The sequence below is a fragment of the Podarcis gaigeae genome, assembly GCF_964106915.1.
Source record: "Podarcis gaigeae genome assembly, chromosome: 16".
Lineage (NCBI taxonomy): Eukaryota > Metazoa > Chordata > Lepidosauria > Squamata > Lacertidae > Podarcis > Podarcis gaigeae.
In genome coordinates, this window is record NC_139693.1 from 40,380,022 (window position 1) to 40,392,901 (window position 12,880).

Here is a 12,880-nt window from a genome sequence, read left to right on the forward strand (position 1 = left end):
TAAAGTTTTGCTCTTTATACTCCATTTCGGCATAATCCATTAATTTAATTAGCCACTCTTCCTTGGTTGGTACTACATCTTCTTTCCATCTCTGGGCAAAAACCATTCTAGTGGCAGTTGCAGTATGCATAAACAATTGGGGGGGGGGGTCTTTTGGTATCTCAGTGTCTACTATCCCTGTAAGAAAAGTTTCTGGTTTTTATTGTTACCTTCAACATTTTCTTCAATTCATTGTAAATCATTTCCCAGAAGTCTTTTACTCTCTTACAAGACCACCATATATGATAGAAAGTACTGTATTTACTCAGGGATGCGGGTGGCACTGTGGTCTAAACCACTGAGTCACTTCAGCTTGCCGATCAGAAGGTCAACAGTTCAAATCCCTGCGACGGGGTGAGCTCCCGTTTCTCAGTTCCAGCTCCTGCCAACCTAGCAGTTCAAAAACACGCCAAAAAGTGCAAGTAGATAAATAGGTACCGCTCCAGCAGGAAGGTAAATGGTGTTTCCGTGCGCTGCTCTGGTTTTGGTGTTCCGTTGTGCCAGAAGCGGCTTAGTCACGCTGGCCTCATGACCTGGAAAAACTGTCTGCGGACAAACGCTGACTTCCTCGGCCTGTAAAGCAAGATGAGCGCCACAACCCCAGAGTCGTCTGCGACTGGACTGTCAGGGGTCCTTCACCTTCACTGTATTTACTCAAATTGAATGCTCACCTCATCTGGGCTGCAGGGCCAGTTGTCGTGGTGGGCTGGGGGTGGTGATGCCGATACTCTTTGCTAGTGCTGTCTACTGAAGCCAGCCCATGCTAGTGGATGTGAGAAACAGAAGCTTCCTTATTTACTTGGTTCCACTTACGGATGACTTCCCACTAAAGCACTTCAGAGAGATTTCACAGTGAGAACACCGATAGAAACAATTAAGGAAACAACTCCTTATGTAGAAACAATTGACAGACAGTTTTGTCTATAAAACAGAGTTTCATATCCAGTGCAAATACAGTCTGCATCTGTACCCTTAAACCAGTGTTAGACTATTGATCCATCTTGCTCATTATCTTCCCTTGACTGGCTGCTGGCTGCTGAGTAGAGTGGAGTGGAGTCTTAAGCCATCATCTACTCTCTGATCTGCTTATTTATTTTAAACTCTGGAAACCAGGTTATCTGCCACTGTGTTTTAGTCCATCAAAAGTTACCAGCCCAGCAGAGGACAGTTCTGATCCGTCAGCCTCTGGGCTGCAGCCTAGCACACTTTCACAGTCTCAGTGACCTGGGAGTGGGGTCAATTCCAAGCGTATGCAGATTGATAATAATTGAACCATCATTTCAGAGTAATTGTACCACTAACGTGTTTTAAGCATGAGGGAGAGTTGCAATTCAGCAACATCAGAACGGATGTATTTAAAGAGGTTTCAACCCTTCTGAGAGATGGCCTTATGGAAGCCCGTTCTGCCCCCCTCTCGTTTCAGGAGGCACAGATATAGTTTCCTGCTTTATGGGTCAGAATGTGTCCATTCCGGTTTACAAAGGCGAGATCCAGGCACGGAATCTGGGAATGGCAGTGGAAGCCTGGAACGATGAAGGTATTTCCCCCAGCCAAAGCTCTTGCTATCACTTTTTCCAAGTCAGAACTGTGGTTGGAGAAGAAGGGCTTCTGAGAGCACAGACAACTTCAGGATCTCAGGGCAAATGGGGGCCCTTTTCTCATCCCCGCTGTCGGTTGTAAGGGGTTGGGCTGGGGAAGGTTCTTTGCAGACCTCCACGTAGTTTAATGTGGGTTTAAAAAAGAAAAGGTATCACCAGAATTTATGGAGAGCCTTATAGCAGGGATGGAGCCTGTGTGTGGCCCTCTCTGGCCCTCGGGACTCTCCCAAGGCTGCCCACCTCACTTGTCCTTCTCTTCCCTTTCTGGGTGTTTTTGCCTGGCTGGAATGTGCCCTGGGATGACGATACAGCTGTACCTCAGAAGTCGAACAGAATCTGTTCCGGAAGTCTGTTCGACTTCCAAAATGAAACGAACTTCCAAAGCATGGCTTCTGATTGGCTCCAGGAAGCTCCCTGCAGCCTATTGGAAGCCGTGGAAGCCCCATCGGACGTTCGGCTTCCGAAAGAACCTTTGAAAACTGGAACATGCACTTCCAGTTTTTGATTGTTCGGGAGCCGGAACATTTGACTCCCAAGGCGTTTGGGATCCAAGGTGCACCTGTAATGCCTCTTGCTTGGCTGCATGGAGGGGGGGTGCATTTCATCCTCTGGTTGGAGTGAATCCTAGTGTACAAGGGAAAGTGTCGTTTTTATTTAATTTATTTAATTTGTTAGCCACTTTATCTTGCCCAAAATAACCAAAAGCAGCTTACAACCAACCAAATAAAACCCCCCACATAGGTACATTTAAACTAAGGAGGGGGTGAGGGTGGGAGAAAAAAAAACCCCACCCACTGGTTGTTTACTTCATTTTACTGCTTTTTCTCATTGCAAACTTCTCCAAGGATTTTGATTGAGCAGCACCCAATAAATAGCTTAAATAATGTACAGCAAAATAAGCTTGGGGTTCATTGTGGGAAACGTAGAGAGAAAGGAGTTCTCCCATTTCGCCTTTGCTGGATCCAAGGCCCCGTCTGCACTACATGTTTGGAGCAGTATGATTCCACTTTAAACAGTTGTGGTTTCCCCCCGAAGGCTCCTGGAAACTAGTTTGTTAAGGGTGCTCCTGAACAGTGTTAGAAGACTTCTATCCCTCTCCCAGAGCTTAACAAGCCTCCTTCCCAGGAAACCGTGAGAGTCATAGCTCTGTGAGGGGAAGAGGGGTCTAAGAACTCCTGCACCCTTTAAAAAAAGACACTTCCCAGGATTCTTTGGGGGATGCCGTGACTGTTTTAGAGTTGTATGACCCTGCTTTCTAAGTATAGTGCAGATGGAGCCACAGTGGCTAGGCTAAGTCTTCTTTGACCTTCAGATGTCCAGAAGTTGTTGAGCTACAGCAGTGTGGCCTGTGGTCTCAGGGATGTTGAAGGTTAGCCTGGCAACATCCATAGGGTGCCAGGTTGGGCAGGGCTGGGCTAAGTGATGACAGACCAGGTCTTATCCCACCTCCAAAGAAGCTGCAACAGGGAAGAACTGATCAATTGCCCGATAGAACACTTGAGCTGTGTATTCCAAGGGCTGGAGAGAGGGAAACAAGCTGCCTTTGTTCTTGATCCTTAAAACAGGCAAGCCAGTTTTGGGGGAAAGCGGAGAGCTGGTCTGCACCAAGCCCATGCCCTGCCAGCCAACACACTTTTGGAACGACGAGAATGGAAACAAGTACAGAAAGGCTTATTTCTCAAGATTTCCAGGTATGTATTGAGGTGGTGCTTTTTGTGTGTGTTGTGGGGGCACATTGTTGGTCCTGCACTTACAAAGCCTGCAGAACTAATATTTGAGCATGGCATTTGAGAACTGCTGTGGGTACCAGTATTTGCTTGTGAAATTGTAAGCCCGAAAGTGTGAATGTTGTGGGGTTCCTGCTTGTTTGCCCACCATCCCACCCCCTCACTTTGCTCTCTGCAAGTGCAAGGACAGACCTCTTCATCTTTCTGGGGTGCTCCTTTCTCACAACCTCAGAAACCATCAGGGATCACAAACAGGTTTGATTTCTTTTTAAAAGGGGGTCTTCATTGTTGATTTGATAACTGAGGCTGCAATCCTGTACCCACAACCCACAAACAGCAGAGTGCTACAAAAATGGTCTTCTGGGGTTCTGTTGTTGCTGCGTTCTAGAATATGCTGATGGATTGCATCTCCCATTGGTCTCAGGCAGCAAGGACGATGGTCAGGGATGATGAGAGCAGAAGTCAAGCAACATCTGGAGGGTGACAAGTCCCCTCCCCTGTTTTAGAGGCTTGTCTGACGCAGGTGGCGCTGTGGGTTAAAGCCTCAGCGCCTAGGACTTGCCGATCGAAAGGTCGGCGGTTCGAATCCCTGCGGCGGGGTGCGCTCCCGCTGCTCGGTCCCAGCGCCTGCCAACCTAGCAGTTCGAAAGCACCTCCGGGTGCAAGTAGATAAATAGGGACCGCTTACCAGCGGGAAGGTAAACGGCGTTTCCGTGTGCGGCTCTGGCTCGCCAGAGCAGCGATGTCACGCTGGCCACGTGACCCGGAAGTGTCTCCAGACAGCGCTGGCCCCTGGCCTCTTGAGTGAGATGGGCGCACAACCCCAGAGTCTGGCAAGACTGGCCCATACAGGCAGGGGTACCTTTACCTTTACCTTTACCTGTGTTAGTCTGTTAAGCAAATGTGCAAGACTCTTAGGGTTTTTTTAAAAAACACAGACGTATTTAAATATCTTCAGGTTCTCCTATAGGGAAGAAGGGGATCCTGCATGGGGTGTCACTGCCCACCTCTCCACTGGCAGGAAGTCAAACTCTTTGAAAGGGCCAGCCAAGTGGGCTGGACAACCCCTTCCACTGCAGGACGTTCTTGCCAGCAGCTCCTAGGGCTCCTCAAAAAGGAAGTGGCAGAAAACACCATTTTAAAATGGCTTTCCTTTGCTTTTCCCTTTTCTCTGCTCCTTCACTACCAAAATTCTTCAGTCTCCTTCACTGCCTGCATTCCAGTGACCCAAAGCTTTTTCCCTTTCCAATCCTAGCTGTACGCATCCTGTGTGTAGTTGCCATCATTCATCAGAAGTTCCAGAGCTCATCTTCTAGCTTATTATTGATGTCCTTAGTTTTCCTGCTGCAGCATCTCACCTGTTTTTGAGCAGGGGTTGCTGCATTTTTATCCTGGCTTTTAACTCTGGCTTGAATTTATATTGAAGTCGGATTTTCTAAATGGTTTTTAATAAGAGGAAGAATACAATTTTTTTATTTATACCCCACCCATCTAGCTGGGTTACCCTCACCACTCTGGGCAGCCTCCAGCGCACACAATAATAAAACATAAAACATTAATATCTAATACATTCCTATATCAATATGTGCTCTTAGTCTGATTTCTCAACTCATTCTCACTCCAATGTCATTCAAATGCTAGCATAGATAGCGACCCTTTACTGTATTTTTGAACATATGTTTTATATCTATCCCACTTTTCCATAAATTTTTGTTTTGAATTGCTTCTCAGGGTATTTGTGAACTGCGCCATTTCAGCAAATTCTTGTAGCTTGTAATGCCAGTCCGTTATTGTCGGGGCTTCTTGTTCCTTCTTGTTCCTTCCACCCCTTGGCCACCAAAGTCCGAGCTGCGGCCGTTGCACATAAGAACACCTCCCTATTATCCTTCATCTGTCTGCCTGGAAGGAATCCTGCCTGATCATGATGTATATAATCTTTCAATACTGATTTCATTCTATTGGCCATTATGTTAGCAAATGATTTATAATCATTATTTAATACTGAAATCGGTCTGTAATTATTAACTGCTAACACGTCGGCCTCTTGTTTTAGAATTAAAGTTATAAATGCCTCTTTCTGTGTCGCTGGTACTTTCCCTGAGATTAAAAATTCATTCATTATATCCTGTAATGGTCTCACCAATTGATTATTTAATTTCTTATAATATTTTGCTAATAATTCATCTGGTCCTGGCGATTTCCCTGTTTTTGCCAGCTTGATTGCATCTAATATTTCCTGTGTTGTTATATGGCCATTTAAAATTGCTCATTTTTCTCCTGTTACCCTTGGCAGATTACTAGCCTTCAAATACTTGACTATCTCCCTTTTTGTCCTCCTTTCCTATATAATTCTGTAGAATATTTGGAGATGGTTCTTGGCTCCCACCCTACTTTCCCTAGGCCCCACTTGGAAGCTGGCATGGAGCGCTCTCCCCCGGGCTCAGCGGTTCTCCTACCCCTTTGTCTGTCCCCTTGTTTGCTCCAGGAGTTGGGGTGGACTTTCTAGCCCTTCAGCCGTTCACTTTGGGGGCTCCTGGTGCGATACCATGTCCCTGGGCCCTGTTCATCGGTGGGTGGCCTGGAAGAGCAATTGAGATTGCTCCCCCAAGTCTGCCATCTTCCCCAACTCTGATTTCATGAACATATGGAGGGCCAACGGTTCCTGACCACTGGCCTGAAAGGTTATTCCAATGGTTCTCAAAGGGTGTGGCAGGAACTCTGACAGATGCAAAAGATCAGAAAAGACAAAGGCTTATTTGTGTTGATGAGGAGATAAGAGCTTGTCTGTCTTAAATTAGACCTAAAATTAAGGAGATTACCCAGCAAAAGCAGGCTCTCACCTCTCATACAGACTTACGGTTCATATGTAAGAGGCTTGTTTATAATTACCATATTTTTCCATGTCTAAGACAACTCCTATTTTTTTTTAACCCAAAATTAAGAAAATGAAACCATAAAATAGAAGTGAAAATCTTGGTTGGCGGCAGCAAGTTGTTGATCTTATTGGGGGCGATTGCCCTCAAAGTTTTCCAGCATGAGAAGCATGCAGTGCACCGTGGTGCAGAAGCAAAGGCAGTGACTGGGGGGGGGGGACCTCATGCTCCCCCTTGGTGGCAGCTGCTGCTGCGGGGAGGCAGGCTCCCAAGCAGGATGCCAAGGAAGAGCCGGGCGAAGGCAGCGACCGCTCTGTTCTGGGCCATGCCGCCCAGCAAACTCAGCTGAGGAAGGAGGGGCAGGGTGGGAGTCTGAGAGGGGAAGAGGGGGAAAAGGAAAGAAGGCAAGGAGAGGCAGCTGAGGCAGCTCTCAGCTGTGGTGGCGGCAGCTGCTCTCAATCCGGTGGTTGAGCCAGCGGGGGCTTCAGGTGAGCCAGTCACCAGCATGCATCCGGGGGGGGGGGAGGGAGAAAGGGGGGACCGCCTCAGCCCGCCCAAGCCAAAATCCCGGACATATGATTAAATATTTAAAAATTCCCCCAGGTGCCCATGTTCCGTGTACAAGACAACCCCCAATTTGTTACTAATTTTTTAAAGCAAAAAACCTCATCTTATACCTGCAAAAATACGGTATATTTTGGGAATGACCTGTGTTCTTATGCAGTTGCATTGGTTTTTACTTTCTGGATGTCCCATGATCATATTATAAAGTAGTTGTGTTCTGTGTTATAAATCAAGCACTTCTAGGATTTTCTTCTTTTTGTGTTCCAATGTATTTCTTATCAATAAAAATTCCGTGTGGCACAAGCAAATATTTATTCTGAAAGTGTGGTCCAGAGGAAAAGGTTTGAGAATCAATGGGTTATTCAGTAAACAAAATAAGTTAAAAGGTGGGTCACTTGTATCCCCCTACAACCCTTCTAGTTTTCTGTGTTCTTGTAAATATTTTTTTAATTGAATTTATACACCGCCCTATACCCAAAACATTGTATTGTTTATTTTTTTAATCTGTTCCGTCAATTTCCACTGTTCTTGTGAATGTGAAAACAGATTTGTGTGCCACCCAGGCCTGGATTGTTGATAATTGACCTGGTTGCCCTCCATGTGGGTTTTTCTGGACAGGTGTCTGGGCTCACGGCGACTATTGCAAGATCAACCCCAAGACAGGAGGCATCGTCATGCTTGGCCGCAGGTATGCCCATCACTTTGGCGTGACCATATGTGAGGGATGCTTCGTGGCAGTTAGCAGAGGGGCTGCTGCGCACTTGGGAATATAGGGACACATTGTCAGTCTGGCTCTGCTGACTGGCTGGCGTTTCTGAGGCTGGGCCAGGAAATTTCAGAGACTCCCTCCACTCTTTTCTCCCCCTCTCCTCTGTTTCAGCATCCCGTGGTCTTCGTCAGGTGGCACAACCTTTCCTTTGATGCAGGGCTGGCCTATGGCATACTGCTGCCCGAGGCAAAACAGCAAATGCCTCCTTCTCCCCCACGTCAAGTTGCATGATACCCAATCCAATGCCAAGCAAGTTGCTTTGGCATCTAAGGCAGGCTCCCAACTCTCATCAGCCCCAGCCAGGGTAGCCGATAGTCTGCTGTGGCCCTCCCAGTGCAACGGCATCTGGGAGGGCCGCAGGTTCCTCATCCTGTCTATAAAAGGCCCTTGGGTGGAGGAGTGTAGGCAGCTGCCTTATGGTGAATCAGGCTACTGGTCCATCGCACACAGTATTGTGTCCTGGCAGTGGCTTCCCATGGTTTGGGGAAGAGTGCTTCTTCGTCCTGCTTGAAGATGCCTGGGATGGACCCTGGGATCTTCTGAGTATGGGGCAGATGCTGTGCCATGGAGCTGCATCTCTTGCTCCTGCTGTACTACAGTCCCCAGAATTCTTTGGGTAGGACCCACAGTCATTAAGCCTATTTAGATCTTTACAGTTCTTGTGGGCCTGTTTGTTGTTTATGTCTGCATAAAACGTTCTAATGGGTATGAATCTCTAACAAACAGCGGCCTCTTGGAATCCCTGCCTAAGGATCATTTTTTGTTGCCTATTTGACACAGTTGTTTTATTGAGAACCATGATAAATTCCTTATGTTTTGTCTCTTTTCATCAGACTGTGATTATGCTTTAATGATGCTTTACTAATGATTATGCTTTTCCTCTGTGGTTTGTACTTGTTTCCTCCCCCCAGTGATGGCACACTGAATCCAAGTGGTGTGAGGTTTGGGAGTTCTGAGATCTATAACATAGGTATGCAATTTAACATTTATCCACTCTTCTTCCTCCCATTAATTACAGTATTGGCTAACTTGATTTCTCATTTTTCTGTCTTGACTTCATTCAACAACAACCCTGTGAGGTAGAGAGCAGTGTGTGGGTGCTGTAGGATTTGAAGAGGCTCAAACAAGCCAAGTCACGATTGGCCTCATCTGTAAGGCGTAGAGTACTGGACCCTGCATGCACTCTATAAGTCTCTTAGTCTCTAAGAGTACAGTTGCCATTTCTTGACATGCCCTGCAGTGTGGCTTGGTTCACACACAATGCTATGTTGTTGTTCATTTGGAATTTGCAAACCCAGCCCATCAGACTAACTATGGCTTGTATTTTGCCAACAAATCACAATGTGAAGCCAAGGTTTCTTGTTGGTTTACAAACCTTGGCTTGTTTGAACTATGGTTTGACTTTATGGCCAGACTCAACAGTTTTGCTTAATAATGGTTTTTTTGGGCACCCCACCCCAGGCACAAAGTAATAGCAGCTAGAAATCAAACCAAGCTTTGGAGAAACAAGCTTGGCCTGTCTGCTCACCTAAGAAACCACTCATGCTTGGTTGCGCAAACCATGGTCAAAGTGTGCGAACAATGGCTTAGTATTATGTGTGAGTGCAGCCATTGAGACGTCCCCTGAGAGGAAGCTGCTTTATACCAGCTCAGACTATTTGAGTGGCATTTTCAGTGATGGCTGCTTGCTTTTGGAATGCCCACCCATAGGAGGCACAACTGGTACCATCTCTGTATTGTCTGCTCTGACTGGCATCAAGTATTGAAGGCAGTGGGTTGGGAAATACTGCCCTACAAATGTTTTTGGGCTTCCATCATCCCCAGTCAGCTTGACCCAAAGATCAAGGCTGATGAGGGGCTGCAGTCCAAAACATCTAGAGAGCATCAGGTTGGGGAAGGCTCTTTAATATCTCAGACAGACATTCTTTCTCCTCATTTGCTACTTAAACCTTTTACCTGGAGATGCCATTGTAGAGTATCTCATGAAGGAACACCTGAGATACATTTCCAAGGTCTGCTGGAACTTGGGTTTGAAAGCCACTGGGCTGCACAGGAAAATTTGCAAAATTGCTTGAGGAAAACTCTTGTTTTGGGTAAATGAGAGAGGCTTCATGATTTATTGTGAAGTTTGTGCCATGCCCTTCTTTATAAAATGATCCCAGGGCAGGTCACAGCCAAATGCTCATGGTTTTAAGGTCCAGAATTAAATAGCCTTACTTTGTTCCTTTAGTTGGCACTCCTAAAGGAGGCTCTTAAGAACATCAAAGGAGGCTTGCTCCATTACAGTGAATGGGGCCCCACTAGGCTAGTCTGCTCCCAGCGCCCCCCCACCTGCCTGCTTTCTTAGCTACATTCGGTTCAGAGGGCTGGCACTGCCTGACAGCTGCCTCCTCCTGGGCTCAGTGTTGCCCTTGGAGAACTCAGCAGGGAGGAGAAGGAAGGTGGGAACAAATCTAGAACTGGTTGTCTCTGCCTGCTGTTGCCTCTGGCGCCACCTGCTGTTAGTCTCCCTGCTTCTGCCCTACCAGTCTCAATGGGTAGCAGCCACCATTCAGCAACACTGAGTCCTTTTTTCAACCACATTTTTTTCCCTTTTAAGCCACATGGAATGAAAACACAGAGACACGTTGTGGTTGATGTCTTTATCAGCAAATGTGTGTAGCAAATCTTCATTTCGAGGGTTGCCTCGAACCATCTGGCGTGCCTGGTCCAGAGGCAGTTTGCTCTTTGCAAGAGTCCCAGCGCCCACAGCGGCCCGGTTGGCTCTGGTGATGCCCTGTCAATGGATTCCTCTGAGGCTGCTTCACCGTCATAACTCTTGCGTGATCACAAAAGAGGTTGCCAGCCTGGTCCGTGAAGTCAGTGGAGGGTCTGCAGTAACGAGGGCAGGGCAAGAGGGAGGGCAGAAAAATCAGCAGTTGAGTGAAGCAAAGGACTGTTTGGCTGCAGGCCTGGCCCTCCAATGTGGGCAGCAGATGAACTTTAACAGCCTTCCTTTCTCAACATCCCCCTTTATTTTCTTGGAATGGTCTCTCTGTTTGGCTCCCCCCTCCTTTTCTTTGGAGAGGGGAGATGATTAGGAGAAACGGCAATTGAGAAAAGATAATATCCGTTTCCTATCACAATCACTGGCTATGCTGATGGGATATGGATTCCAGCAATGCCCAGAGTGCCCCATTCCTCCTCTAAAACTATTCATCTGCCCAGTGGGAATCTCATCTGAGGTATTATGAGATTCTTCAAGAGGAAGCAGGATAAGCATCAAAGAAGCTCCTACATCCAATTCCTGCTCGTGTGGCTTGGCATTCAGTTGTGTTATAATTTATGAATTCAATTCTGTTTTTAAAGTCTGCCTTTACTGCTATTATTAATAAAGGCAGCATTTTATGTAAATCACTTTTAAAAAATATTAAGCAGTATATAAATCTTGATGGATAAATAAATAAATAAATAAATAAATGCCTTCTATTCTACCACTGGATTTCATACTGCACCTATGACCAGCAAATGAATCATATTTGTATTCTGCCCAGCCAGTCAAGTTCATTGCGTGGTTTACATAAGTAATTGGGGTCTAAGCCGGGAACCGCAGCTTAAGTGACCGGAATTACTTCTTACTGTGAATACATCTTATTTTAGTCTTGTTTCATAAAATAATCAACTTTTTCCTCCAAGGAGCTCATACATGATTTCCTTTCTCCCCCTTGCCCCACGAATATTTTCTCCTCTTAACAAACTTGTGAGGTAACTTAGGCTGAGAGAGAGTGAGTGGCCACAGGCCACCCAGTAATCTTGCCGAGTGGGATCTCTTCAGGCCTAACCAGACACTCTTAACTACTACTCCACACCAATTAAGAATATTAAAGCCTCATCATTAAAGCCACATTTAAAGAGGTACTATCCTGCTTTGAACAGTCAGGGCTTCCCCCAAGAATCCTGGGAACTGCAGTTAGTTAAGAGTGCTGAGACCATCCGTTCCCTCTATACGAAGGAAAATGGGGACAAAACTAGACCAAGTTGGCTGTGCCTGCCATTGGCTCTGGTGCCATCTACCTGGCTAAAGAGTGCCAGCTGCCCCTGCAAGCCACATGGTCTGGCTTTATAATGGGCACATATTTACTATTCCCTGCTGCGAGGGCGCAAATAAGTCTAAGCCAACATTTCCTTTGTCTCTTCAGTGGAAGCTTTTGAGGAGGTTTCGGACAGCCTCTGCGTCCCTCAGTACAACAAAGACGGCGAAGAAAGGGTGATCCTTTTCCTAAAAATGGCCACCAACCAGGAGTTCAGCCCAGATTTGGTGAAACGCATCAGGGAAGCGATCCGCGTCGCACTCTCCGCCCGGCATGTTCCCAGCCTCATTCTGGAAACTGAAGGCATTCCGGTATGTCAGCACAATCCTTTTTTCTTACTTCTTACTGCTGCTATATATATTTTTTCATTGTTACCTTGGAATAGTCATTAAGGAGCACTTGTCATCTCTCTTCAAAACCCCCACATGCCTGGAAATTTTAGTCTCTTATTTTTTAATTTAAAAAGTGGAGTGGAGTTTTATAGTTTGTTTGTGTTGCTTAGCAACTTGTGTGTGCTTTTCTTCCTGAATAAGCCTTTTCCTCTTTTTCCTCCTTTTTTTAAACAGCAAAAATGAGTCCCCTAATAAACACCTCTGTTTGGTTTATAAATATACAGGCGTCCTGCTGATATACTGAGAACTCTTGGGTGTTGTTGATAAGTATAAAATGAGATGATTGCCTTTCTGGTGTGCCAAAGAGCAGCTCCCTGCAAAAAGCATTTTGGATAGTTCTGTTCTCTAAAATGATAGGTTTTTGATTTGTTTTGCAAGAAGTCTCGCTTAAAAAATACCAACAACCTCAAACTATCTTGCAAAGCTTGTGACCTAATTTTTTCACAGCTGAAGGCTCACAGAGACAAGTAAGGCCCGTGAAGGAAGTTTTGATCTACTTCTGACTTTCATGAGCAGGAACATAGGAAACTGTCAGATCACTAGTCCATCAAGCTCAGTATTCTCCGCACAGACTGGCAGCTCCTCTCCAGGGTTTCAGGCAGGAGTCTCTCCCAGCTCTCCCTGGAGATGCCAAGAATTGAACCTGGGACCGTCTGCATGCAAGGTGGATGCTGTGCCCCTGAGCTACACCCCTTCCAGTGATAGCCTTGTTCTCCGTGACTTTGTCCAAGCTATCACTGCCTCCCGTGGAAGCAAATTCCGTAGTTTCAATTATGCACTGTATGACAAGTACTTCTGTTGCCTGTTCTAACTCTCCCAACATTCAGCTTCATTGGATGGCCCCAAAT

General features: G+C 46.2%; 1 protein-coding gene across 1 annotated transcript in view; it reads left to right on the forward strand.

Moving 5' to 3' along the window:
- AACS (acetoacetyl-CoA synthetase) overlaps positions 1–12,880 on the forward strand; it is a 54,030-nt gene that overhangs the window by 36,930 nt on the left and 4,220 nt on the right. The window contains exons 13-17 of the mRNA XM_083717230.1: positions 1,463–1,576; positions 3,203–3,328; positions 7,420–7,489; positions 8,482–8,540; positions 11,749–11,951. Of these exons, the coding sequence (XP_083573356.1) occupies positions 1,463–1,576; positions 3,203–3,328; positions 7,420–7,489; positions 8,482–8,540; positions 11,749–11,951 (572 nt within the window). The remainder of the gene's footprint in view (positions 1–1,462; positions 1,577–3,202; positions 3,329–7,419; positions 7,490–8,481; positions 8,541–11,748; positions 11,952–12,880) is intronic.